This window comes from Sinocyclocheilus rhinocerous, unplaced genomic scaffold, assembly GCF_001515625.1.
Source record: "Sinocyclocheilus rhinocerous isolate Xijiao unplaced genomic scaffold, SAMN03320098_v1.1 scaffold153, whole genome shotgun sequence".
NCBI lineage: Eukaryota > Metazoa > Chordata > Actinopteri > Cypriniformes > Cyprinidae > Sinocyclocheilus > Sinocyclocheilus rhinocerous.
In genome coordinates this window covers 2865971-2893913 of record NW_015660878.1, presented here as the reverse complement: position 1 = coordinate 2893913, position 27943 = coordinate 2865971, and the positions used below count along the sequence as shown (strand labels likewise).

The 27943-nt window shown below is 35.8% G+C and overlaps 2 protein-coding genes across 2 annotated transcripts in view; both read right to left on the bottom strand.

The window, feature by feature from the left end:
• Positions 1–925: 925 nt before the first annotated feature.
• LOC107725544 (urocortin-3-like) lies at positions 926–2025 on the bottom strand. The gene is made up of 2 exons (XM_016534825.1): positions 1843–2025; positions 926–1427 (listed from the first exon to the last, which is right to left on the bottom strand). The coding sequence occupies exon 2, from the start codon at positions 1416–1418 to the stop codon at positions 975–977; it is 444 nt and encodes a 147-aa protein (XP_016390311.1). The 5' UTR covers positions 1419–1427; positions 1843–2025; the 3' UTR covers positions 926–974.
• Positions 2026–4173: 2148 nt separating this feature from the next.
• LOC107725642 (collagen alpha-1(VII) chain-like) overlaps positions 4174–27943 on the bottom strand; it is a 61613-nt gene continuing 37843 nt past the window's right edge. The window contains exons 56-110 of the mRNA XM_016534982.1: positions 27859–27897; positions 27637–27696; positions 27185–27217; positions 26755–26820; positions 26621–26665; positions 26507–26542; positions 25779–25805; positions 25571–25639; positions 25420–25482; positions 25255–25272; positions 25138–25173; positions 25004–25042; positions 24877–24912; positions 23931–24065; positions 23681–23782; positions 23293–23475; positions 22995–23102; positions 22606–22650; positions 21904–21972; positions 21426–21485; positions 21284–21328; positions 21131–21178; positions 20229–20282; positions 20089–20145; positions 17859–17936; positions 17699–17752; positions 17517–17555; positions 16558–17055; positions 16141–16176; positions 15683–15709; positions 15531–15590; positions 15254–15379; positions 15065–15136; positions 14931–14966; positions 14765–14824; positions 14029–14073; positions 13293–13328; positions 12771–12806; positions 12624–12680; positions 12385–12456; positions 12221–12292; positions 12026–12061; positions 11824–11904; positions 11524–11577; positions 11388–11441; positions 11241–11303; positions 11092–11154; positions 10223–10339; positions 9116–9193; positions 8959–9012; positions 8808–8856; positions 7275–7475; positions 5308–5370; positions 4460–4645; positions 4174–4330 (exon numbers count right to left, since the gene is read on the bottom strand). Coding sequence (XP_016390468.1) covers positions 4317–4330; positions 4460–4645; positions 5308–5370; positions 7275–7475; positions 8808–8856; positions 8959–9012; positions 9116–9193; positions 10223–10339; positions 11092–11154; positions 11241–11303; positions 11388–11441; positions 11524–11577; positions 11824–11904; positions 12026–12061; positions 12221–12292; positions 12385–12456; positions 12624–12680; positions 12771–12806; positions 13293–13328; positions 14029–14073; positions 14765–14824; positions 14931–14966; positions 15065–15136; positions 15254–15379; positions 15531–15590; positions 15683–15709; positions 16141–16176; positions 16558–17055; positions 17517–17555; positions 17699–17752; positions 17859–17936; positions 20089–20145; positions 20229–20282; positions 21131–21178; positions 21284–21328; positions 21426–21485; positions 21904–21972; positions 22606–22650; positions 22995–23102; positions 23293–23475; positions 23681–23782; positions 23931–24065; positions 24877–24912; positions 25004–25042; positions 25138–25173; positions 25255–25272; positions 25420–25482; positions 25571–25639; positions 25779–25805; positions 26507–26542; positions 26621–26665; positions 26755–26820; positions 27185–27217; positions 27637–27696; positions 27859–27897 — 3990 coding nt within the window. The 3' untranslated portion in view covers positions 4174–4316. The remainder of the gene's footprint in view (positions 4331–4459; positions 4646–5307; positions 5371–7274; positions 7476–8807; positions 8857–8958; positions 9013–9115; positions 9194–10222; positions 10340–11091; positions 11155–11240; positions 11304–11387; positions 11442–11523; positions 11578–11823; positions 11905–12025; positions 12062–12220; positions 12293–12384; positions 12457–12623; positions 12681–12770; positions 12807–13292; positions 13329–14028; positions 14074–14764; positions 14825–14930; positions 14967–15064; positions 15137–15253; positions 15380–15530; positions 15591–15682; positions 15710–16140; positions 16177–16557; positions 17056–17516; positions 17556–17698; positions 17753–17858; positions 17937–20088; positions 20146–20228; positions 20283–21130; positions 21179–21283; positions 21329–21425; positions 21486–21903; positions 21973–22605; positions 22651–22994; positions 23103–23292; positions 23476–23680; positions 23783–23930; positions 24066–24876; positions 24913–25003; positions 25043–25137; positions 25174–25254; positions 25273–25419; positions 25483–25570; positions 25640–25778; positions 25806–26506; positions 26543–26620; positions 26666–26754; positions 26821–27184; positions 27218–27636; positions 27697–27858; positions 27898–27943) is intronic.

Below are 27943 nucleotides of genomic sequence, written 5' to 3'. Positions count from 1 at the left end.
ATTTAATTTACATATGCATTTAATTTACAACTTTTAAATTCTACGTATTTGCGAATTATAATATGCATTTGTAATGTATTTCTAATATAACAATAAATTATTTAGAATTATCTATATAGGTAGGCTATAATATTTATTTTAATATTTGTTCTGAGAGACCAAACGTTGAACAGTGGGTCTCGATGTCATAGCATAGCCTATATGATTCGGTATAACCCTCCTACACGTTTTGTTCAGTATTCACCAAAACGTAGATTCTATCTGGAAAAAGTGATCAAATATTTATTATTCATAACTATTTGCTAGCAGCATAAACAATGGTCTCTATAACTATTGCATTGAGTCTGTCTAGAATGTAGTTGTGAAAAGTGAAAGGAGTGACGTGTTTATATATCACGTGGGGGGGGGACACCATACAAGGGTTAAACGATAAAATAATTATTTTCAGTACAAAAATATTCAACTGTCGGTTTTATCAACCCAGAGTTTTAAGAACTTTACAGATCGGCTTTACAGTCGTGTATCTTATAGAGCAGACATTTTTAATACTAATCAGGTCAACTTTCATCTGAGATGAACAGACAAATTGTATTTATGAAAAGGGAGAGAGGAAGGAAAAAATATGTCGTAGGCTACTTCCCTCCGAGACATACTCCAATCATTATGGCTCTTTAAAGCTCGAGTTTAGAAATTAACCAAACACTTTTGTTTTCAATTGCCATGAGTCTCACTGTGGTAATGAGCCAATTTTAAATAGTTTCCTGTAAAACAGCATTAAATCTGACAAACATGCCCTAACAAGACCAAACCAGTATGCGTTTAGTGGGTAATAAATCAAAACCCAAATAATTTTCAGTATTGCTTGTTATGCAACTGAAAAAAATATTTTATTACATTATTAAATTAGAGATAACATGCCTCAGTTGGTAACAAAAAAAATCTGTTAAAGTCAAATTAGTGACATAAATTGGAATTCATTTTCTCTTTCCAATCTGCGCCAGCAAGCGCGCGTTGTCGTCCGCCTTTGCGCGCAGGTTCTTGGCTTTGGCAATGTTGAAGAGGATGTTCATTATGTTGGTGGGGACATCGAGGGAAAGAGTGACCTGGCTGCGTCGGTCGCTCTTCGCACTATTACGGTACAGTTTACTCCTGAGCTGCGTCTGGCTCAAGTATCTGTATTTGGACGCGGGTATTGTCCTCCTTTCGCGTGGCTCCTCGGAGGAAAGCGAGTGCGCTGATTTGTACAGGAGTTTTAGACTGTCCAGCAGGGAATTTGCTGGTTGCCCGTTATCATTCGTCTCAGAGAACACTTCATTGTTGCAAAGAAAGTTGGACACGGGGTCGTACGTTGGTAAGCAGAGGCTGGAAACCGGTGCGCAAAGAAGTGCCAGAGCGAAGAGGGTCCGCGCGAGCCACATCGTGTTGCCCTGTTGAACGGAGGCGCATGAGAATACATACAAGGCAAGTACTTTAATACGTTTTTTTATATTAATATTTTCTGCGTAATGATAACTTTATTAATACTTTTTGTAAGAAAGTTTGTATAAAAAGGACATTTCCATAAGGTCCTATGCACCTATAATACGAAGTAAATGTTCAACTAAAAGTTAAAATTGTCATTTTGGACTAACTCTCATGTTGTTCCAAATCTCTACTAAGTTGTTTTTCTTTTGTGCAACACAAAATGTGGTGTTAGCCTGTCGCAATTCACTTTAGCCTACATAATGCAATGGTGACAGAAGCTATCAGCCTCTAATATTCTTGTGTTCCATGAATAAATTCACAGATTTGAAACAACCTCTGGGTAATTATTCCCTTGAGTCTAACGCAAAAGTACCTTACCTGCACTGTTTGAATTAGGAGAGTCTTCTGAAGTGAAGCACTGTTAGGTCAACCAGAACTTTTTGGATCGTGAATCCAAAGTGTTATTAAAAAGGCAAGCAAGTCAACAACTCAGTGTCAACTTAATGTCGCATTGAATCATAAGAGTAATTTAGGGGAAATATTTCCCTGGCTGCTCATAATATCCGCTTGGACTGTTTGTCTATTGGATGTGCATTCATTTAGTATAAGCCCAATTACGCTGCAGTCGTACGCCAGCAATAACGTCATTTATTGGGATCCTCCCAGTAAAATGAGGCGGTGATTGATGCGCTCGTGCACCCAAGGCGCGTTAACCGCCACCATATAGTCTACTTTGAGCTTAATATTTGAAGCCAGCCTGTTATTATATGAAATTATTTATTTGAGTTGTAAATTTCATTTTATTACTGTAGCCTATTAGCTGTAGATTAACCAACTCGATCTCACGAAAAAACTTTACTGTTTTGTGAGGTGGCAAGTTTTCTTGTGAATTTGTATGAAAGAGTGCGATTTTTCGTTAAGCTCTACCCCTAAACCTAACAGTCAGTGAATTCTTACAAATTATCCACCAATTTGGCATAGTGCCACTGCCAAATATCAGCTTGCTGTGAGATTGTGTTGGATTCATAGACTGTAAATAGCCTTTCTGTAAAAAGTGAAGCCAAAATGTCCAATAAAATTGTTAAAATAAAATAAATACAATTGTTAAAATATGGTTTATAATTTGGCAGGCAGGTTGAGAATGTACCGATTCATCCAAAGGCATTCAGTACCATGGACAGCGCAGCACTTTATTTACATTGCATCTGTATTAAGCCATTTATAAGGGTCTGTTTTATTGTTTTCCCAGTTTTCAGGGTCATTGACCATATCTAATGTTTGTGTCCCTTTTTAGACCTCCCTGTGAGTTAATTGCTTTGCAGTTCATGCTTGTAAGTTTAATGAGTTTTCTTTCCACTTCCCTTTAATGATTGACTGCTTTGCTATTAAGGGCTCAGAAGTTTGGAGACTTCATTAACTATCACCTTTATACATTGTAAACATTGTGCATTGGGCTGGACGATAATATATTTATTCCACATGACGTTAAAGGAAGCTCATGAAACCTTTAAAACTACAGGCTACATTTTAAAGCAGGTGTAAAGAGCATCTGTTCTCTGTAGTGTACACAATGAAGTTCACTCAGGGATCCCCTTAGACACACTGTAAAGGGCGTCCTGTCTTCTGACTTGTATACCACAGTCTTGAAATTGGACTACGGCCTGCTACACGGGCCCCCTGCTGCTGGGACATATGTAAAGAGCGAGAAACCTCGGGATGCAACAGGGAGCAATCACCTTTATACATTGTAAACATTGTGCATTGGGCTGGGAGATAATATATTTATTCCACATGACGTTAAAAGGAAGCTCATTAAAACTTAAACACTACAGGCTACATTTTAAAGCAGGTGTAAAGAGCATCTGTTCTCTGTAGTGTACACAATGAAGTTCACTCAGGGATCCCCTTAGACACACTGTAAAGGGCGTCCTGTCTTCTGACTTGTATACCACAGTCTTGAAATTGGACTACGGCCTGCTACACGGGCCCCCTGCTGCTGGGACATATGTAAAGAGCGAGAAACCTCGGGATGCAACAGGGAGCAGCTTGGTTGTGGGATTATATAAAACAGAACAGAGTGAATGTCAAAGCTGTTCGGACGGGAAGATATGGAGGGGTAAAAATAATGAGGAAGGAAACGCATACATTCACAAATGTGCACAAATAAGCCACCCACAAATGCAGCTAGTCTATTTGCTTCAAATACACACACACACACACACACACACACACACACCTTCTCCGCCTGCACCCAGGAGACACCGTCCAGACACGACTCGACAAACATTTCTGAAGAAAAGCCAATATGGCAGCATTTATACACACCACAGGGCCAAGCTCAGAGAACACGGTCCAAAATCAGAGGTCACGATGTGAAAATGTTCTCACGCACACACCCACCAACCCACAGGGAACTATAAAGCTCATTCAAAAATATATTCATTTCATTGTTTTATTTGTCTCACAAAAACAGTCAGATTAAGAACATTTTACAAACAGAACCATTAGTGCAAAATGATAAACCTCATGGTGGACAGGTTATAAACACATATTCGGTTATATTAATAGTGCATTTACTCTTAGAATCATGACCTTGGTTTATAAGCATCAAACTATTTTTTTTTTTTTATAAAAACATGGCATATTTGTAAGAAATAACTACAACAGTGCAACCAATGTGTAGTACTGTAGAAGTAAAATGCAAACATGATGTAGTATAAATTTTTTTTCTGCTATATAAAGCTGTTATAAACTAATATACATATAGGATGGCATCATGGCAATGTACAAAAACAGTATTTTTTGTGAGATAGAATTCAGTTTAACTGTTAAAAATAGCACATCTCTCCTCCTCAGGATCCAAAATCTGTAAATAGATAAGAAAATTGAATTAAATTAATTTTAATAAAAAAAAAATGTCTTTAGCATCTTTCGAACAATCACCTCTGATCATTTATATTGGAACCTGAAGTCTGAATTCTGATTGGCTCTTTACCTCTCCTTCCCAGAATACATTGACTCTCACAGCCCTGTTTGGAGCTGAAGCGGTTCCTATTTCCTCCACAGCCACCATACACAAAGGGACGGCAGTCTCCTGAGACAGTGTAGTAGTACCAGAGCAGGACGTATTCAGTGCAGTGGCCCTCAGACATGGGTTCAAGGCACAGATCAGCGGCTAGGTCTGCATTTAATGGAGGCAGCATTAATTAATCAGTTTCAAGGGAGTATAAATTCATTCAAACTAAATTAATGTTTCAAAAAATTTATTAAATCAATACAATTATGAATAATTTAAAATATATAATATAATAATATAATCTAACAATGGTTCCACTTTTTAATCAAAATTTATCTTGAATGTCACTGTCAGTCAAATGTTCTGTCTCTGCCTTATCTCTCTTTCTCTTTTTCACACATATATGAACTTGTATACACGCAAGCTTAACACACTTGCGGAGTGATGATTTGAATGTTATTTTTATCAGTGGATTAATTCTGCTCTTATCTGTCTGTTTCCGTTCCTTGTGTCTCATATTATGCCGTGGATGTGACAGAAATAGACTGTGGAAAAAAAAAAGAAGTGCATAAAATAATCTTGGCCATGTCTAATGCGTTGCGCTTTTGGTGCCAGGATCATTACTGTGTACTTTTTGGACTACTTTCCCTGACATAAAACCAAAATTCCCATTGCAAATACTTTTTATTCAAGGACCAGGTTTAATTTGTTCAGAAAATCTGACTGTATCGCTTATGTGAGCAGTTTTTAGCTGTATTAACGGGTTAAAAGCACTTGGAGCAGCAGTCAGCAGAGGACGATGTTCTCCTCTTTTACTCCACACATACCTGAGTGGAGTTTGAGTGCACGTCTCTTTTCTCTCTGCTCTCCATCTCCCTCAGTACTGGCTCCTGAGTGCAACAGAAAAGCTTATATTAGATCCAGATTTTTCATTTAAAGGAATAGTTTGCCCAAATTTGCTCATCCTCAAGCCATCCAACATGTAGATGAGTTAGTTCAGATTTGGAGAAATGTAGCATTACATCACTTGCTCACCAATGGATCCTCTGCAGTGCCGTCAGAATGAGAGTCCAAAACAGCTGATAATCACATCACAATAATCCACAAGTAATCCACACAACTCCAGTCCATCAGTTAATGTGACATGAAAAGATATGTGTTTGTTGTTAACAAATCCACCATGATAACACTTCCTCTATAGAGAAAAAGTATATTCTATGTTGTCTTCTCACATCAAAATCTACTGACATATTTGTTTTCAACTGTTTTGGACTTGGTAACTGGTGCTTGGTTTCCTGTTTCAGACAAGATAACTTTTTCACTGGAGAAAGCAATATTATGGATAGAGGGCTCATATTTTAGCCAGAAATAATGGTTTGAAGCTATGCATGCAGCTTTTTGCTTCACAAGACATTAATCGATGGACTGTAGTCGTGTGGATTACTTGTGAATTATTGTGATGTTTTTATCAGCTGTTTGGCTCCCATTCTGACGGCACCCATTCACTGCAGAGGATTAATTTGTGAACAAGTCATGTAATTCTAAATTTCTCCAAATCTTTTCTGAAGAAAAAACAAAGTCATCTACACATTAGATGGCCTGAGGGTGGGTACATTTTCAGCAAATTTTTATTTTGGAGTGATCTATTCCTTTAACACCAAGTACATCAATATGCAGAGTCGTTGCACAAACATAATCACATGTATGTGTTACAGGATAACATCTAGAAGTCAGCCGGATGGGGTTTATTTCTTAATGATGGTATATTTTTCTGATATTACATGACTATTTACTGAATAAATTAAATAAACGGACATGAAATACTGATTTTAGTTGACATGATTTTATTAAATAAGAAGAAGACGCCTGATTAACCTTTGCAGATCTCCAAGCAACACACAGACACAGTAGAGGCATTATATCCTAAATGAATCATTGTTTTTGAATGAATTGGTTGAATTAATGATTCAATGACTCGGCCAGTTGTCACCACCTACTGTATGGCATAACAATGTATCATTGAGAAAGAGCCTCTAAAAATTCTCACTATTAATCAACTAACTTACTGTCTGCACCATGCAAACACAGACAGATAAAAAAAATAAAGTCCAGAACTAACTGTTAACTAACTAACTGTATAATAAAGATCAATTGTTTGTGTAATGGAAACATTATCAGTCATCAGTGGTTTTCTTTATTACATTCTTTATTCTTTTTCCTTTATTTATTTTATGACGTACTTAATTGATGATGAGAACCAGTGTTGCTAGGATATGATTGCCTGAAAAGTCTATTCATTATTTATTTTTCTTCCATCTGAAGTGGACATCATATAATAATGTAGCCAACTAGATAACATGTACTATGTCTTTGTTCTTATTTTCATCGTTGAAATTAACATCAGGCTCCAATGAGCAACTACTTTATGGTTGGTACTAAAAAAAACAAAACAGATTTTTCTTTTTTTGAAGTGTGACTCAGTTGCTTAAAATAACACAGAGAAGTAGACCATGCAGAATCTTTGCGTATGACTTTTGCGTATGATTTCCTGTTTTCCATCAGGGAAAGAAAAACTGAATGGTGTTTATGCATGACTGAACTTATGCATAAAGATGCCAGATCAGGACTAATGTTCATAAGACCCAGCAGAAGTTCATATGAACATAAAACTGATTATATAAAACTACAGTTTCCCCATCCAAACCCTTCCAGGCCCGAGGACAAACTATAGGGATGATATCATAATAGAGAAACCATGTTATAACATATTGGTTCAAAGCAGGAATATACCTACTTGTAACGTTGCCATATGCTAATGTTGGCTCAGACTCTGAAACAGCAGGATGAACTGTAGTGGTCTCGTCCTCTGACTCTTCATCCCACACTTTGGGGTGGGTGAGCAAGAATGGAGAGGCAGAATCTGTTCTTCTCTCTTCTCTTAGGATACTCTCTTCATCTGGATCATTGGTTTTCACCATGAGGAGTATTTCCTTTCCTTTAGTTAGAAATATGACCATGCTTTAGGCAAACGTCATTAGGCTAACATCATTAAGTCATTTAATTTCATTCAAATGGACAGTAATTCAATTGTTTGATAATTTTTTTAAACCAGAGAAGTCATTACTTCAATAAAATTATAAAAACAGTCCCATTTTTGTCAATTTAGTTTTCGCATTCATGAATGACTTCCGAACATGGAGTTCTTCACAGGTTTTCTTCGGTAAGAGAGACCATAAAAACACAACAGATGGTGGAACCCATGGGGTCCTGAGGCCTTCACAACAGGGGCCTCCAAACACAAATACTGATAGACACAAACTCACACAAATACACAAAAACACACACTTCTAACCACCCACGTACATGTGTTAATGAAGCTCTGTTATTCAGTCATAATTTCACTTCAATGGACTGCAGTACAGTGCACAACTGAATCGTTCTTTATGGAGGTAGAAGCCATATTTAATTGAACATGAACAGACAAACAATCTATTCAGTGGGTTGTATTGTTGTATATCTTGACATTGTTTAGCTAACAGTCAGATCAGATACAGTAAGACTGTATGCACTGCAAAAAATTATTTTGTTATTCAGTGTTTTACAAAATATCAAAACATTGGTACAAATATCTAAACATTCTCTAATCAAGATACATTTACTTCAGAAGCAAAATTACTTAAATATTAGGTCTTATTTTCTGAAAAAAAAAATCAAAATGAAGTTTTGATAAAGTTTATTCTTAAAAACATCTGTCAGTGGGATAAGAAAACTTAAATTCAGAGGGAAAACGTTGTGTATATATTAAATATATTTATATATAATATAAATTATAAGACTGGACTCAGTGTATGATGACAATGCCCTATTTCTATCATGTATATATCCTTATGGATTACAGATAGTAAAATTTCTATGTGATTAAATACTTAAATTTTCCCATTTGTTCAGGTGGAGGAAGTGAAGGATCTTGTGACAAAGGAGGTGGTTGAGAAGTGTGGTGAGTTTGTGTGTATGCAAGTTGCAAAGAGCAAATATTAAACACACAATGGACCTTAGTAGGGACTTCGTATTGAATTTACCGCAAATAAAAACAAAACAAAACTGAGAGGATATAGACACACTGCAAAAAAGAATAAAGTTAATGCTTTTATACATATATATATATATATATGTATAAAAGCATTAACTTTATTCTTTTTTGCAGTGTGTCTATATCCTCTCAGTTTTGTTTTGTTTTTATTTGCGGTAAATTCAATACGAAGTCCCTACTAAGGTCCATTGTGTGTTTAATATTTGCTCTTTGCAACTTGCATACACACAAACTCACCACACTTCTCAACCACCTCCTTTGTCACAAGATCCTTCACTTCCTCCACCTGAACAAATGGGAAAATTTAAGTATTTAATCACATAGAAATTTTACTATCTGTAATCCATAAGGATATATACATGATAGAAATAGGGCATTGTCATCATACACTGAGTCCAGTCTCCCCTTTTTCTCCTTTCATGCCTGAGGTTCCCACTTCCCCCTGCATAGAGGATATGTATAACTTTAGACTGAGCATGTTTGTGAATAGATTAAGTCCTGACTGAGTGGAGGATACAGCTATTTGTGTGTAGATGCCTTATTACATCCAGGCCTCTGAGGCCAGGAATTCCAGGGGGTCCCCGTTGACAGGCCTTTCCTCTGCCTCTCCTTCCCTTCTCTCCCTGGGATAGATAAAACAATCAAATCAAACAATGCTGGACAGGTAATAATGCATAGAAGCTGCACATCACCACGAAACAATCACTAACCCTGGACCAATCAGCTTTGAGCTTGAGGCTACACATAACCAAACCAATGGTTTACTTTATTTTCAACTGAAATAAATATGTTTAAAAATATATTGGCTGTTTTAGTACAGAAAAGCACCAGAGTGATACTTTACAATAGGGATGCACCGATACCGATACTGGTATCGGTATCGGGCCCGATACTGGCCTCCTGTACTCGTACTCGTACTCGTTAAAATGCCCCGATACCAAACGTAATGTGAGAAATGTTGAAGGTGTCTGAATATATTTTGGTTTGACTGTATCTATTTGATAAATGAAGTTAACCAACTAACATTATACATACCCTTTTGGTTTCTGTACCCAATATTTAAAAAATTTACAAATGTAATAAAAATATAGGTATCGGCATCGGTATCGGCAAGTACCAAAAATAAAAGTATCGGTATCGGGCGAGTACTGGAAAAAGTGGTATCGGTGCATCCCTACTTTACAATAATGTTTAATGCATAAACTTTACTCACAGAAAATGCCTCATGTTTTAGGATTGTCTGCTGCTTCTGTGCTGAAGTACAGCTCACCTTTACTAAAGAGACTCTGTGAGTGCAGCTTGCTGAACCCTCTCCATTCCTATCAACATCAAGAGATGCCTAATTGTGGCTAAAGGCGGCCTTAACGCAGTGTTTAGTTTGATAGCTCAAATCTTCATCCCAGCAGAAATAGCTCCTACCCCCCGTCTCTCTATCTCTCTCTCATCCTGTCTTTCTTGGTTAATTAGGGCCTTGTCCTCCTCCACGGTTCCTCCACATGGGATTGAGTGAGATATGAAGATGGCCCTAATTACACTGGCTTGACTATTTATCTATCTATCTGTGAGGTCTGATGAATCACACAGAGGAATAATAAATTCAGTTCTATTATCATGTAGATATTATTGTCTAAGTGTAGGCAGGTTGGTCATACCTTTGGTCCCACTTCACCTTTAGGTCCAACCGGACCAGGCCGACCCAGAGCCCCATTAGTTCCTGGTGCACCAGGAGACCCCTTAAACCCAGTGAAACCTGGGAAACCAGTCGCACCCTGCAGAAGAATGGGTTAAATAAATGATTTTGAAATGAATATATTTGACAGGGAAAGATTATTTAGAACAACAGTTCATCCAAAAATGAAAATTCTGCGATCATGCCCTCATCTACATATATTCAAATTTGACACGATGATGCAAGTATGGTTTTCTAATGTCTATTGTGACATGATGACATGGTTTTTTTAGTATTATTTATTTATAGTACTAATATTTTGAATTTGCATTTATTTTTATTTTTTCAGTTCTCATTTTATGCAAGTTTTGTTTTTATTTCCAGTTGGTAATTTTTTTTAGATGAACATTTTAGTTTCAATTCAATTCAGTTTAATTTTTGTTAATTTAAATGAACAAAAATGTTTTCAATAGTTTTAGTTAATGGTAATAACCCTTTAGTAATTTAATATATACATCTGAATGCAAGTCATTTGTAACAACATACATTTGGGTCTTGTCCTCACACAAATATCATATGACATCATTAGACTTTGAATATATGATTTTAGTTATATGGTCTACGTTTATGATTTTTATGGTTTTAGTTTGTTTGTAGCTTCTGACTGCAATGTGCTTCTGTTGTATGGAAGAAATAGAGTGAATTTAAAAATAAAACACTTTGTTTGTATTCCAGTTAAACTGGTTTAGAAGAATATGAAGATAAGTAAATGATGACTGAATTTGAATTTTTGGGTGAACTATTACTTTTATTAAAAGATTTTGAAATAACACTGGTCCTATAATTTTTTACCTTCTCTCCTTTTTGTCCAGGACCTCCATCAAGACCATTCAGACCACTATCACCTTTTTCTCCCTAAACATTAACAATAACAATTAATCTCATACTTAAACTTACAATGATGATGAGGTTATCAATATCTGTGTGTGTAAGTGACTCACCTTTCGTCCCGGGAGACCGTTTAGTCCTGGAATACCAGGCCTGCCAGGGTCCCCAGAATCACCCTTGTGTTTTACAGTCAAAGGAAATGTTCTTAGTGGTTTATTTCATCCAATTTTCAATTTAAGATGAAATTGGATCAAAAATACCTGTTCTCCATCCAGTCCTGGACTCCCTATTCGACCAGGGAAACCTCTGAAGCCCTACAGAAAAATAAGTGTTGTGAAACAATGGTTACAGACAGGTGAGAACACAAAAACTAAAGACAAGATTGACATTTCATACCTTCTCGCCTATAATTCCTGCATCTCCAGGTAAACCAGGCTCTCCTGTCTCACCCTGAACACACAAACCAATGAGTCAAGGTCCATGAATAATGTGTTACTCAAAAAATTTTTAAATAAAATAAAAATTTTAAAAATAAAACAACTCACAGGAAAGCCTACTTAATTATTTAATCATTCATCTAAATAATGTAGTTAGTAAGAAAGGTTAAGGGAACAGTGTTCTCCCTCTCAGGTACCCCTGTTGCTCAGAGAAATTTCTTATTAATTAATATTTAATTCAGATGATTCATATTCTCACCTGATCTCCCTTTCGGCCCTGCAGGCCCATGTCTCCCTTATCACCTTTCTCACCATCCAATCCATGTTCTCCATTACGACCCTGTGACAAATCTCAGCCAATCAGTAATATTTAACAAAAGTTACAGCAGCAAAATGTCAAAAAATATCAAAATCTCAAACATTTGTTTTGAAACTATCACAACAAACAGGAAATAGGCTACCTTTTCCCCATTGGCGCCTGGCTCCCCTGGATCTCCCTAAGAAAATAATTATACCTTCACTCCCAAAATGCATTTTCCACAGTAAAAACATTTACAGTGATATAACATGCCATATAAAACAATAAAATCCATACTAAAAAAAATGCAGTTTCAAGCAATATAGTGCATAAACTTCATAGTAGAGCTAATTTTGACCTTTTGTCCTACTGGACCACGTGCACCAAAAGGCCCCATGCCTCCTTTAGTACCAGCTTCTCCCTTCAGCCCCTGAAATTACATGAAACAAGTGTTAGAAATTTACTTTTTATGGTCCAAGTACATGAATCTCTACAGGTATAGAAAAACAGTTTAGAAAATACCTTTGCACCAGGTGGACCATCTTCACCCTTCTCTCCTTTATCTCCATCAAATCCTGGAAGCCCACGTTCACCCTACCATGTAAAATTCAGACATACCTTGGTCTGTATCTGTCATTTATACTAAAAAACAACTAAAAACTCAAACAGCTAACACGTATTGTTGAGTTTGCATAGTCAAGTATGGCCTTTGTGGGAAACATTATAGTGAAATGACAAATTAAAATACAAAAATATCTCACTGGCTCTCCTTTCAGACCCTTATATCCTCTGGGTCCTGGCATGGAGAGAGGACTACCCTACAAAACCAGGAAACCAATATGGTAGTTGGTGAAAGAATCAAAATAAACACGATGCAGGTATCCAATCTACACTTATGCTGTCCTTACCTTGTCTCCTCTGTGACCAGTCACACCTTTGTCACCCTGCCAGTCAAAAAGTTTTGTCTCTATTAATTTTGTCTGGGGTACATTCTAAACAATTGAGACTCAACTGATATGTCAGACGGGCTGTTAAATGTTTCTAGGGTTGTAAGTGGTATTGTTTTGACACTACAAATATTCACTGTATGTGAGTCTGTCATACAGTTATGCTGAAGAAAATAAAACCAATATCACTCACAACTGACGCAGATTTTGACGTTAGTGCAAGTGTATGTGTGTCAAAAGAAAGTGCTGTTCACAGCAGAGTTTCTTTAGCAGAGAAAGACTTGACGAGAAGGCACTGGCAAGTCAATACAGAGAGAAGAGAGGCTCTGTGAGCACAGCAGTGCTGTCAAAGCTGCCTATAAGTCTTTGAGCTACAGAAAATGACCCTGGCAGAGTAGGCTTGGCTATTAATATTTAAAGTCCTTCTACCTTCTGAACTTGTTTCGAATTTCAAACTTAGGTGGGTTAAAAATAGACACTCACCTTTTCTCCTTTCATACCTGTCATGCCTTTAGGACCCTTAATTAAAGAGAAAGGTCACGAGATGTTAACACATTGTACAGAATCACAAAATCTAACTTTCTTAATACAGTCTATATTGACATGTTCAATATTGATCACTGCATGGATGCACGAAAGCTTTTTGAATCCATGTACATTTATGCTTTTAGCTGATGCTTTTATTCAAAGTAACTTAAAAATGTGAGAAAAAAAAGCAGAGTTAAGAAAGATAAGAAAGAAATAATCTAAAATGTGATAAGAAATTATATAAAATATGAGATAAAGTAATTGTTACAAAATCACTTGCAGCATAATGCAGCAAGTTTTGCTAGGTATTGAGTATCAAATGTTATATTATCAATATTCTATTTAGCAATCATATGTTTTCTTTCTAAAAATACCAAAATTTATTGGATACATTTCTCTTACTACCAAGATGGTAACCAGATTACATTTCTATACACTAAACCATTGATACAGTACACTGTCTATTGCACCATGTTACGTAAACAATGAACAAATCAATCTATAGAACGAATAAATACAGCAAGACAAATAAATAAATATAGAATGAATGAATGAAAAAAGAAATTCAAAGTAATCAAATTAAACACAAAACAAAACTAAATAAAATATTTGAGGGATGCTATAGTGACATTTGAGGGATTTGAGAAGTGCTATAGTGTCTGCCCATGAGTTGGAATCACACGTGACTTACCATGAGACCTAGAGGCCCATTGGCACCGACAGTGCCTTTGACTCCCTTGTAATGTTGAGAAAGAGTTGTTAAAAGCATTTAACACAAAATTAACAGCAAATAACACAGAGAGAGAACAAAAAAACATGCCACTGTTTGAACACTAGGGGCCAAATTTACTAACAGCTGGCACCAGTACAAACTTTTGGTGTTAAAAACTACTGTCAGGAATCACTAAAGGCATGCAGCGAAAAATTAGCGATGAAAAGGCATGGTAATTTTTGCAGCTGACCTTATTGCATATGCATTTGTAGGAGTTTCCTTCCAAATGCAACCTTCATGGGAGGAGAGCATTTTAAGTAAATAATGCAACGTGATTTAGTAAGGTTTGCAGTGGTCAATTTATTATTTACTATTTAACACCGCAAAAACAAACACGTCTTAACTTATTTTGTGCTTAACATGACTGTGATAGTTGCTAATTTGGTCTTGATAGATTGCGCTGGTCATTATGGAAGTGAGCTGTCTGCGTCTGTGTTCTTTCATTTGCACAATGTCAATACATCTTTTGCAGGTCTTTCATCTACCATCAGCACTTTCATGGGATTGCGGTCTCACACAAATTGGCACTGTTTAGTAAATCTGGCCCATGGTTTTAGAATTCATAATTTAATAACTTCAGCAAACAAACTAATATGCTATTACAGAAAAAAAAAATTATACCTACAATCTAAAAGAGCAATTATCATAATATTACCCTGCGACCTGGGAGCCCAGGAATTCCTCTGTCTCCTGGTTCTCCTGGGATACTGTCTCCCTAGTGATAGCAGATGAAACGTTTCATGCATGTGTACATTTATGTTGTGGGGCATTTCAACCTAACCTGGTATCATTAAGCATAAACATTACATGCAATGACTTACCTTTTCACCATTAACCCCAGAGGGGCCAGGAGGACCCTGTAAAAAGAACAGCAAGTTCTCAGTTTATTCTAGTTCTTCACTTTTCCCTCCAGAGTAAATGTAGTAAAATATAGAGTAAAATTCAGAAGCGGTACCTGCTGTCCAGGAGGACCAATTGCACCTGGAGTACCAGGTGAGCCATTCTTCCCTCGTCTCCCTCTATCACCCTTTAAAAGCATGCAAACAAATGAAAAAGTCATTCATCCAAGTTAATTTTTTGTGTTTAAATCAACAAAGTTATTCAATAAGGTAACTACTCAACATTGAGAATGGGCTGACATTACCTTTCTACCTGGCTCTCCAGGGTCACCAGGCTGACCTCTGTGACCTGGTGACCCCGGGATGCCAGGGTTGCCACGAATACCCTGAATGCCCTGTGCTCCAGGTGGTCCTGGTTCTCCAGGCTCGCCCTAAGTACATAACATTCAAATGTTAGTTAGTTAAGCAATCTCTATTATTAACTGTGTTTGGGTTTATGTTGGTATCCTCTCCTTTTTTGGATTGTACTTTATGGGAAGTTAAATTCACAGCATTGATAAAGTACACAGCTTAATCAATCACCTTTTGTCCTGGTGGACCGGCCTGACCAATGGGCCCACGGTGACCAGTTCCAGGTTCTCCCTAAAAAAAAAAAAAAACACATAAACAGATCAAAGGAGGCTAAAGAAATATGGGATAAACAGTTATTGACACCAAGTTGAAAATGAGTGTACCTTCTGGCCTATTTCACCAATCTCCCCCTGTGCAAATTCACAAGTGATCAGCCACTAACAAACACAGTTTTTACAAGGCAAATAACAAAGAGAGTTTGGAAATTCCCCATCAGCACTACAATATTAATAAAGACATTGAATCCATTTCAGGAACGGAGGAGTAAAAATAAAGCTCTGGGGCATCAAAGCAAGCGGAAGGGCACTGCTGAAATCCCACCCGGTTTGATTGACAGTAATAATTCCCTAACATTGTGAATGAGGAGGCGGGGATGTCGTATGTGTGGGCGAGCTGCAGTCCAATCAGAAAGCAGGAATGATTATCTAACAGACTTTGGTTTGGGAACACACAGAGCTTAGACACTAATAAGAGCTGACGAGAACATTGCTCAGGATGGGACTATCATGCTTTATTAGTAAGAACAGATCGTTCCGACTTATAATGAAAAAGATTGCCGAACCTTAGGGCCTGGTTTTCCATTTTCACCTGGAGGTCCCTGTACAAGAAAGGAAAAAATGCACATACAATGCACAATTTATTTACAGATATACATAATAAGACCGCACTGAAAATCTGGGATTAAAAATTTAATTGAAATGAAAATAACCATGGAATAGGTTTTTATATGTGTATATCATAATTAAAGAAGGTTCTCCTATGGTTCAATCAAAATAGTCTAAAAAATCTGTGACTTACCATCATATGGAAATAAAAATGGAATGATAATATAATATAATATAATAATGTTAATTAATTAATTAATTTATTTTTTAGAATTATAGAATGTATTCAAAATTAATCAATTATTAGATAACATTTATATATTGCGGATATGTTGAATATTTGGAAACCTATAGACTTTAAAGCTCATACTTACTTTAAGGTAATCACAGTGGGAAATACGGGGCCCCATGTCTTCTTCTCGGTCTGTCTCTCCCTTCCTCTCTCTCTCCATCTTCTCTCTTTGTCTCTCCCATTCCATTCTTTGTCTTTGTAACTGTCTCTCTCTCTCCTCCTTTTCTTCTTGCTCCATCTCTGTCTCTCTCTCAAGCTCTCTCTCCCTTTCCAGTTCTTCTTCTCTTTCTTGTTCCAGTTCCATCCTTTCTTTTTCCATCTCCTGTCTCTCTCTCTCCCTCTCTAGCTCAAATTCTTCCTCTATCTCCTCGTCACCATCACCTGAACTGTATTCCTTGGTCTCAGTCACACCATCCTCTTCCTCCATGTCCCACTGTGCCTCAGTTGTCTTTTCCTCTTCAATAATCCTTTCTTTGTTCTCAAGATAGACTTCATCTTCTCTCTCCCCCTGTTCTTCCCCCTCTCTTTCCCCGTACATCTCTGTCACAGTCTCAGGGTCTTTGTTTTCTTGCTTCTTTTTCTACAAGAGTGACAGAAATATCAAGTGTGAGTACTTTTTATTGTGGTTGTATCTCTTTCCAAAGCATTGTTGAGTTGACTTCATAAATGTAATTATTTTAAAGGAATAGTTCACCCCAAAATGAAAATTTGCTGCATTTAGATTATGGACTGTTTTTGATTCACTGTTTTCACTTCACAAGACATTAATTAATGGACTGGAGTCATGTGGATTACTTCTGAATTATTGTGATGTTTTTTATCAGCTCTTTGGACTCTCCTTCTGACGGCACCCATTCACTGCAGAGGATCCATTGGTGAGCAAGTGATGCAATGCAAGATTTCTTCAAATCTGTTCAGATGAAGAAACAAACTAATCTACATCTTGGATGGCCTGAGGGTGAATAAATTTTCAGTTTTGGGTCAACTATTCTTTTAAGTTCTATGGATTCCTCATTTTTTAGGTAGATTAAACTCACTCACATTTAGCTTATTTTTGCCTTGTGCACCTGAGGTAGACCGCTAAAAGAAGATGCAATAACAAAATTTGACTTTGTTCCCTCCATTTCCCTTCATTACATCATGCAATCACATCTGCAGCTCTCTAAGATGAGCGTATTCAATCATAAGCACTAAATACGTTGCTGTAATTCAATTTTCATCACCTTAGATCCTTGTTTGTAACGGTTTTCTCCTCCTGGTGTTCCAGGCATGTAGGCCTGCAGAAGACACACGTGATTCATGCCTTATTAAGATGCTTATTCTATGTGCAAATTAAATTCTCCTGTTAAAACATTAGGCAGACAGTTATGAACAAGATTTTACCATGAACTCAGATGAAGGAGCACTTCTCTTCACTTTAGATCTTGCCTCTTCCAGCCCGCGTTTGTGGGACAAGCTCACCTGTTTATACCCAAACAGTCTTATAAACAGGAGTTTCATGTACATTTACATTAGCACTACTTTACTGAACTCAAGTGTTAAATCAATAATTTTAAATGCTAAAAGTGAATTTAGGCACCAAAACCTTATAATGTACAGATATGAAGAACAAAAAAAAAATTCATTTTGAGATTTGCTAAAGATCGCATTAAACAGTGTTATTAAATTAAATTTTTTTTATTAACTGGTAACACTTGATAGCAGTATATTTTAACAGCATTTATTAACCTTTGTTATGTTAGTGGATAAAAAGTTCATGTTAGTTGATTAACTAATTTGATCTACAAATCTATTAGTAAATGTTAAGATTAACATCAACTAAGATTAATAATTGCTTTAGAAGTATTGTTTATTGTTAGTTCATGTTAGTTAACTTATATTAACAAATGAACCCTTATTGTAAAGTAATACCGATTAACTTAACTTAAAAATAGGGGGAAATGAGCAAAAACAATCAATTACAAAAGCAAAATTATAAAACGGATAGTTCCGGTCCTTGATTCTGATTAGCTGAGCCACGTTCGAAGCTGTTGTAAATTACTCTACAAACATACACCTTTGTTTACGTTTGTGTGTTGCTCGGCAACCACTTTGTTGCAACCACAACTGATTCTGAGGAACTACATTGATTGGTGGAAGAATAATGTTTTTATTAATATCATTACACTTTTTTCACTTTGTTTTATTTTGTGAAACCTTACTACGTATATGGAATAACCGTTTTATAAAAGCAATAAGCCCCGTGAAGCCGTGGTTTACAGTGAATTTATAACAGCTAAGGGGGTTTTAGGCACTCCGCTTTACGTCGTGCTTAACAACGCCCCTTAGCCGTTATAAATTCACTGTAAACCACGGCTTCTTGGGGCTTATTGCTTTATTAAATGATACCGATTAATTCAAATATTTAATATTGTTCAATAATTGATATGGTACCAATTTATTTTATCAATATAATTTAAAAATATCATGAAGCAAACATGATTGTGAAAGAATTAAACACACATAACACAATAAAGACTCAGAAACAGGTTAAGACTGGTTTAAGAAGAACACATTTACTGACAGACATGCACAAACAGATTAAATATGAAAGAAAAGCAATATGCCATTGAATTTCACCAGTGAAAACAGGTAGCACATTATGTTACCCCAAATGAAAAAGTAAATATGCAGACACAAAATACAATCTTTTTTCAGTCTTATTAATAAATAAGGAACTGATGAACAAATCGATGTTGAATGAGCTGTCAGGGCAAATGATTTGATTCTCTATAAAAAAACAACTTAGAATAATGTCACAAACCATTCATGAGTGTTTTGTGTTGTCACTTTTATATGGATTATTGATGATTTAGCTTGTATTTGTTCAGTAAGTATAAAAACAGCACATTACAAGATCTGTTCTTTATGTTTATACTGGGCTGATCTCTCCTCAGAGAGTGCTGGAGGTTCTTCTCAATCTATCAAAGGCACTGCAGCATACTGAACGCTAGTCGTGGTGGAGGCAGCATGGACGAAAGACATCATTCCCAAAGTAATGCCGGCCAGTCAGATCCTCCCCCTCTTTTACCCTTCACAGTTTCTACACACTTGAATGTCTCTCTTACAGAGTTTAGGGGAGCTCCTGTGTTAAGAAAATAAATATATTAAAGAAAACCTGTAGCTGATCTGTAAGAGCGACTATGAAGAACGTTTAATGTGTCATTCTGCATCGCAAGTGCACAAACCAGAGGAATCATGACTGAAAATCAAGTGCAGTGCATGCTGGGATGCCAGTGTGTTACTTTTTATATTCTTGACATTTATACACTGAAGTTGGCTGTTTAAAATGCATTTGAACATTGTTTGCACTGGTGAAATTCACTGATGAAGTGAAGGCAATTATTTTGTCATGCAATAAAAAATTCAATTTAAAGACATTTTACAAAAAATATGCCAATTAACTGATTCAAACAATTTAATTAATCAGTTGCAATAAGCTAAAACATCCAACAGACATGCTAAAAGAAGGATTTCCAAAGCTCTAGTTAGTTCATGCTTCAAACTGAAGCCACATGCAAGTCTTGGCAAAAGAGGTGGAAGCCAGAAAGCAAAATCACAGACAAACTTTTACCTCCTCTCCAGTTTGTGTTGTATTTAGCACTGATATTAATGTGGTTTCACGCGGCTTCTGTAAAACACATAAAATTAGTTAATGTGTATTATATGCAGAACATGTAAACTGCTGAAACTAACACAGGGTCGAAGAAGTACCTGCTCTGTGACTTTTGATGACAGCAGGGGACTCGCTGTTGTTGTGTGAACCATCTGAAAGCACATTGAGAGGACATGCTAAAGTTAGCAAAAAAGAAATTATGAATGATCAAAAAAAATAAAACTGTTCAAACATTTGGATCAGTAAAAGATTTTTAAAAGAAATTAATCATTTTATGATTTAAAAATGATTAGAAATGCTATTCCTTTGAACATTTCATTCAAAGAATCCTAATTAAAAATATACCTATGTTTTCACAAAAAATATTAAGCAGCACAAGTGTTTTCAACACTGATAATAGAAATGTTTCTTGAGCACCAAATCAGCATATTATAATTATTTCTGAAGGATCATGTGACACTGAAGACTGGAGTAATGGCTGCATATTTACCTGTAAGAGCGACAATGAAGCATTTTTAATGTTACATTCTGCATTGCAAGTGCACAAACCAGAGGAATCATGACTGAAAATCAAGTGCAGTGCATGCTGGGATGCCGGTGTGATACTTTCACGATGATGTTTCATTAGTTATTCTTTTCATGTTCTTGAAACATACACTTTATATTAATACACTGATGTTGACTGTTTAAAATGCATTTGAACTTGCGCAAAATATTGTTTGCACTGGTGAAATTCACTGATAAAGGCAAATATTTTGTCATGCAAAAATTTTTTTTTGAATAATTTCTAAAGAATCACATGACATTGAAGACTGGAAGTAATTGAAGTAATGGCTGCTGATGCCATCACAGAAATAAATTACATTTTGAAATATAGTAAAATAGAAATCAGTTATTATAATATTTTACAATAAAAATGCAGCTTTGGTAAGCATAACCACTTTTTCAAAACATCAAAAAGTCTTATCAACCCCAAACTGTTGGTAGTGTATATTCTTACCAGTGTAATCTCCTCTGGATACTGTGTAATCAGAGAAGATGTTTCACCCTATGTAAATGTTAACATTTTTTTAATAGCATTTCTATAGCATCTTACTAAACATAACCATTTAAAATTATTAGTAATATTAAAAAGAAAGGTTTACACTCTTACCTCATTTTCTTGTGTGTATATAGCAGTTGTTGCTGAGTATTTTACCTGAGGACAAAAACAAGAGTTCCAACAGAAAAAACAACAACTTCAGCTCAGTGCTATAACATATTGTACAACCATATTGTACCATATTGTATTGTACCTCCTCCCCTTCACCCTCCTCCTCTCGAGAGGGAAAGGGCTCTTCTGTGGGCAGCTCGTCCTGACATGATACGAACAAAACATTCAAAAATCGATGTAAAAAGTTCATGAAAAAAATGGCTTCAGTGTGTAAAAAATTCCCTAAACTGAAAGCAAGTGATGAGAGATTATGAGAAGAATTACTCAACATTAATTAGAAACGTTGTGATTACTGTTTCTTCTTTTGGCTGTGGAGTGGGAGTACTATATTAAGGCCCTGTTAAGTGTGACGTGAACGGTGTGATTGGACTCTCTGGTGTGGGTGTGAGGGAGGGAGATATGAGGTAAACTCAGGTGATTAGCGTAGGTTGACATGTCGGTTCCCATTCAATTCATTATAAATGTGTCAACACATTATAGACAAAATCTGATTATGAATCACATCGGTGTACTTGCCATCATACATTAAATTTCACAGTAGGATCATGTGACAGACTTACCTCATATTCATATTCCTCATCGTCATATGATGCTTCCTCAACCTCCTCTTCTATGTTGTCTTGATCTTCCTGTAATTTACAGTGGTAAGAAAAATTATTTCTGCCTTCTAATGATCAAGCATTATTAGACAGAAGCTAAAAAGATTTGTTTTGACACTAATGTGTCCACAGAGAACAAACAAACATGTAAAAGTGTCAGTGAGAATAGATTGGAAACACATTAGAGACATGATTTACAGACTAAAATAAATAACAATATTAGTCAACTTGATTTATGGAGAATTTTAAGTGGTTATAATTCGCCCAAAATTAAAATTCCATTAAAGTCATACAGCTTGAAGGTGAGAAAATGGTGACAGAATATTCATTCATTCTTTGTACTTTTAGTGGGAGTATAATGACTGTGATTAATGAAATTTGCATCATATTAGTTGGATTAATTATACATTATGATTATGGGTAAAAACAGGTGCATTTAATGTTTGTTTATAAATCATTGAGGGTTTATGCTTTTTTTTTGTATGAAGTACTTAGGCATCTTTAGACAAGTCTGTAATAACTCTAGTACATCAGAATATTTAAGTAATCACACAAATAAAGTTCAATGTAATAGTCAAAAAGTTCACATGTAGTCACTATTAAGCTCCCTTGAATATGAATGATGTGTGAATGTCAGGTTAGGTGCGATGATGAAACATTTACCAAACGTTTCCTTTGTCGTTTTTGACGTCCTTTATTTCCTTTGCCCTGGTTGAGAGTTTAGCAGTTGAGAAGCATCATAATTTATGAGAAGGCTTTAAATAACACTCATTAGAAATATTTAGAGACATTTAGGAAGTTAGTGGCCATGACATTTAATGACATTTAATATTTAATTGTAATGTTCAGTTCTAATTATGTCTGGTTAGGTTTTTATTATTACTGCACAGATTTAAATTTTCACCAGGATTAAGACATTTGTCTATTTAATAGCCAAAACCTGCTTATGGCTAATTTGACTCTTTATTAATTGATATTCTGTTAATTTACAGTAAGTACAACACAGAACCGAGACTGAAAGTCATCTATATAACAAAGCTAAATCAGTGTACCTTTCCCCTCTCTCTGCCTTTCTTCTTCTCTCCAGATGTTTTCTTCCCCGTGTCCTCGTGGCTGTGAAAAACTGTCTCCATACTTACCTCTACCTTCCCAGAGCCCAACTGTGAAAAAGGTTTTATTTTTTTAAACTTGTTTTTAAAGCAGCCAATAAATGGAATTATGTTCAAATGAATCTGAAAAAAGACAAGTGATGCGGTGAAGTTTTGCATTTTTCTATCTAAACTACACTAAAAACACACTTTAATGAGCTTCAATACAATAAATAACATTAAATATCACTAGTAAGCATACCCTCTCAGAGGAAGTGTTGGTTTGGAGAAATTTCAAAGGTGTAACATCACTGAAGTTGGTCTCCACAAGTTTCTTTTCTTCAACATCTACCAGCTTGTCTTTGGTTTCACTCTGGTTGGCCTTTTTGTGAATAGTAGAGATGTTCGAAAGGATAGGACCCACTTCTTTTTCTACAACAGGCTTCTTAAAATACAAGACAAGGCACCAAAGCCACATTAAAAAACAATGGCAACTGTATTGCTTGCATTAAATGTAGATAACACTATATCAGAACAAATCAGTCAAGTATATCTGAAAATAACTGAATAAAGTATGTTGATGTTTGGTTACAAATGGATTATGAATAATGGTGCTGTAATTACTGATACAGGAATGAATGTATGCTTACAGGACTGGGCTCAGGCATCTGCCCCTCTTCAAGATCAGTCTCTTCCTCAGCCAAATCTGTATCAGGTAATGACTCTTGTGGGTGACTGTACTTTACTGAGCTCTGTGGATTAGAAAGAGGTCTTATGATTCAGATACAGCAAGAACATTATTGCTAATAGTGGGTATTTATCATAAACAGAAAATCTATCTGACTAGTAATCAGAGTTTCATTTACCTGAGATGTTTTGTAAGTTCAGGAGGCTACTCACGGTGTATTCAGTGATGACGTTTGAGTCCGGCTCCTGTCTGTCTCCTTTCACTCTTCTGCTGGTGCTGATCTCATGAAGAAGCTCCTCCATTCCATCCTGAAGCAGCCTGTCAATCAAGGCCTTCAGCAGCGAGAGCTATGAAAGTGTGTTTTTTTATTGTAAATGTGATATGTTTTATTGTAGTGTAACATCAATGCAATTCAAATTTGTTACAATTCATTTAAATATAGAATTCATATGAGATGACAATAAAATGGTTAGTAATGTAGCAATGACTTTTATAAACAAGTAAAAAGCTCTTGTACACAGTTCACACTATATCCTGATGGTAAATTTAAAATTATTTTATGATTTTCATTTGTTAGTGAGTACATTTTCATCTCAAAACAAAAAAAGTCATTTAAATTATTTTTATGTTATGGATGTAATGGATGCAGCCTTAATTGTGAATTTTGCAGTTATCGTGTTCCAAATGTATATTTATATTTTTATTTATAAAGTGTGTTTTTAGTATTAATATGAAATATTAACATTTCATGTGAATAAAAATAGTGCATGTAACTAATATTAAATATTAAAGCTCAATATCTAAGCAAAATTGAAGTGAAAGTTAATCTGGATCCAATTTTATTAGATTCTGATATTAGTTCGTAAAACACTTATTGCACTAATATATAATGTTTTATAACTTTTTATGTTTTTTAACATTCAGTATTCTGATATCAGTAAAAATATACAGTCATTCAATTTGGCTTCAAATATTTAAATAAATAAAACATTTCATTCAAGTCATTCCATTGCATAGTGTTGCCTGAAGGATACAAAGTAACCCTCCTCCTCATTTAAAAAAATAATCATGTCAGTTTTAAGTAAGAAAATCAGACATTATGCCTTCAGAACTCCTGCTGGGTTAACACAAACTTTATAAAAAACACAGCACACTTACTTTAATACCATATGAATCAAACAAGCCTTCAATGTCCTGAAATAGAACATAACAATATGTTTACACCACCAAAGATCAGTTTTGTAATGAAGTAAATGATGTATAGGCATTGAGTAACCATGCAAACCTTCATTTCAACAGCTCTGCCCGGTGGGCCAGCATCACCCTGTTAAATAATACAGTGCCAACTATCATTGCTTCTGCAGCATAGATTTATGGAGATATCTTGTGCAGTCAATGAGATGTAGAAAGCTTTGATACCTTCTCTCCTTTCAAACCCATGTCTCCTTTCTCTCCCTGCCAACCAAAGGAGAAAAATTACATATCGTCTGAGAAGCGTTTCATTTCTTCAAGGATTTTTGGTTAGCTATACTTTACCTTCATCCCAGGAGGACCCTACAAACACAGAAACATACATACATGCACATAAGAACTGAAAGTCAGTGCAATATAAATGCATGAAAAACATGAAAGCCCAGCCTTTTTATGTTGATTATTTGATAAAGAAGCTTGTATTCACAATGCTATCAATATGACACTCACCACCGCACCCGGGGGTCCCATTGGTATGGGAAATGCCTTTTTAATGTCCTCAATCGACATACCCTGAGAACAAACACAAATGTAATTTAACAACAGTCATGGTTGCAAGTAAAGTTTGTCTAAGCTCAAAAAACAAAGAAAAAATAATTACATCTTGGAGGACAATGGGAGGACCTGGCAAGCCTGGAGATCCTGGCTCTCCTTTTTGACCTTCATTTCCCTAAGCAGTTAAAATGGCAAAAAATAAAGAATAATGGGCATAATGGATATAAACAAACCATTTGATTGTACCATAGTTAAAATTGCATTTAAAGAAAGTATTGTTGCATTATGATGTGTCTGATTTTGGATTAACTTACATTTGCACCAGGTTCACCTTTTTCACCCTATGCATTAAAATAAGAAACTATGTTAGCCAAGTAGATTTCAGCTGAAAGGAATAGTTTAATTTAAAAAATTGATCAAAATGTACTCATCTGTAGGCCATACATTTATTTGTTTCTTTATCTTTGTAGAAATTTAGCATTACATCACTTGCTCACCAATGTATACTCTGCAGTGAATGGGTGCCGTCAGAATGAGCTGATTAAAAATCGCAATAATCCACAAGCAATCCACACGACTTCAATTAATGCCTCGTGAAGTGAAAAGCTAAAATATTAGTCTTCTATCTATAATATTGCTTTCTCCAGTGAAAAAAGTTGTCTTGTCTGAATCAGGAGAGAAATATGGGCAGATCAAGCACTGTTTACAAGTGAAAACAGTCCAAAACAGTTTTACACAAATATGAATATGGATTTTGATGTGAGAGAACAACAGGGTAAAAAGGACTTTTTCACTTTTTCAAGAATTATTATGGTCTGGTATATAAATAATAATGAATTTAATAAACATGCAGCTTTTGCAGAGGATCCACTGGTGACAAAGTGATGTAATGTTAAATTTCACAAAATCTGTTCTGATGAAGAAACAAACTCATCTACATCTTGGATGGCCTGAGGGTCAATTTTGATAAAATTTTCATTTGTGGGTGAACTAAACGTTTAAATATAATGGATTTGTAGTTCATATAAGTCTGTTGTCCCACCTTTGTCCCTTCATCACCCTTTGGTCCTTGATCTCCCTGGAAAAAAAAAAACAGTGGTTTGGTTTTATAAAAAGTTCAAAAGCATTTAGAACTACAATAATATATTAAACTTACATCTTTTCCAGCTGCTCCACGTTTCCCATCAACACCAGGTTTACCCTACAAGAGAAGAGAACAGAAGTTAGGAAAAAGGAAGAAATTATAGAGATTTTATGGTTTATATCTGCTGTAAATGTTACTATACTCACAGGTGTCCCAGGTAAACCAGGCATACCAGTAATCCCAGCACGTCCAGGATCTCCTTTCTCACCTGTCTGTTAAACACGAACACACACACGAATGCACATAAAACCCTGAAAAGTGCAGCATTAACTCCAGCCACTCTAATTACGATAATAATCTGTCCTTCAAGAACTAAAGATAACCTTTAGGAAAGTGCATATAATTGTTGGATTTTTTAACATATTTTAGCTAAATTCTTTTTTTTCACCTGACATTAAGCAAAATCATAAATCAAAGGTGTTCTACAGACTCATTAGCAGACATCGTGCAGACATTTGATGCACTTTAAGAAAGTTCACCGGTCACACACCCTGCAATTCAGTTAATGTCACTGAAATTTAAATCATGAATCATAAGCTAAATTATCACAAAATCGCTTTTATTAGGTCTACTCACTGGACTTGGGTCCCCTTTCTGTCCTGGTTCACCCTGTGTACACACAAAAACTCTGAAAATTATAACTTAAAACAATTACAATAGCACATATGAAAAGTGACGTGAAAAGTGACGTGACATGTGGCCAAGTATGGTTACCCATACTAGGAATTAGTGCTCTGCATTTATCCCATCCTAAGTGCACACACACAGCAGTGAACACACACACACACACCATGAACACACCCGGGGAGCAGTCGGGGGTTCGGTGCACCTCAGTCGTGGCATTGAAGGTGGAAGAGAGCGCTGTACATTCACTCCCCCCACCCACAATTCCTGCCGGACCTGAGACTTGAACTTGCAACCTTTGGGTTACGAGTCCGACTCTCTAACCATTAGGCCACGACTTCACGACGATATCACCATAATTTAGAAAAGTTCTACAGATTAAAATTGAAACAAAATAGTCAAACCTTAGATCCAGGCCTTCCTGGTAAACCATCCACACCATCTCTTCCTTTACTAGATCCAGGCTAGAAGAGAAAGAAAACTGAGCTACATTATATAATATATAATGTGTTTAAGTTTTCTTCCAATTATTAAAAGGCATGTCATCTGAACACTGACAAAAATATGCAAAAAAATATATATATTCTCAAATTAATAAAGGTGGACATGACTTTATAGTGGCTCACCAGTGAATTCCCAGGAGGTCCTGGTTTACCTTCAGGACCCTAAGGGAGAATAAAAACAACCCATATCATTCTGTTTTATATATAT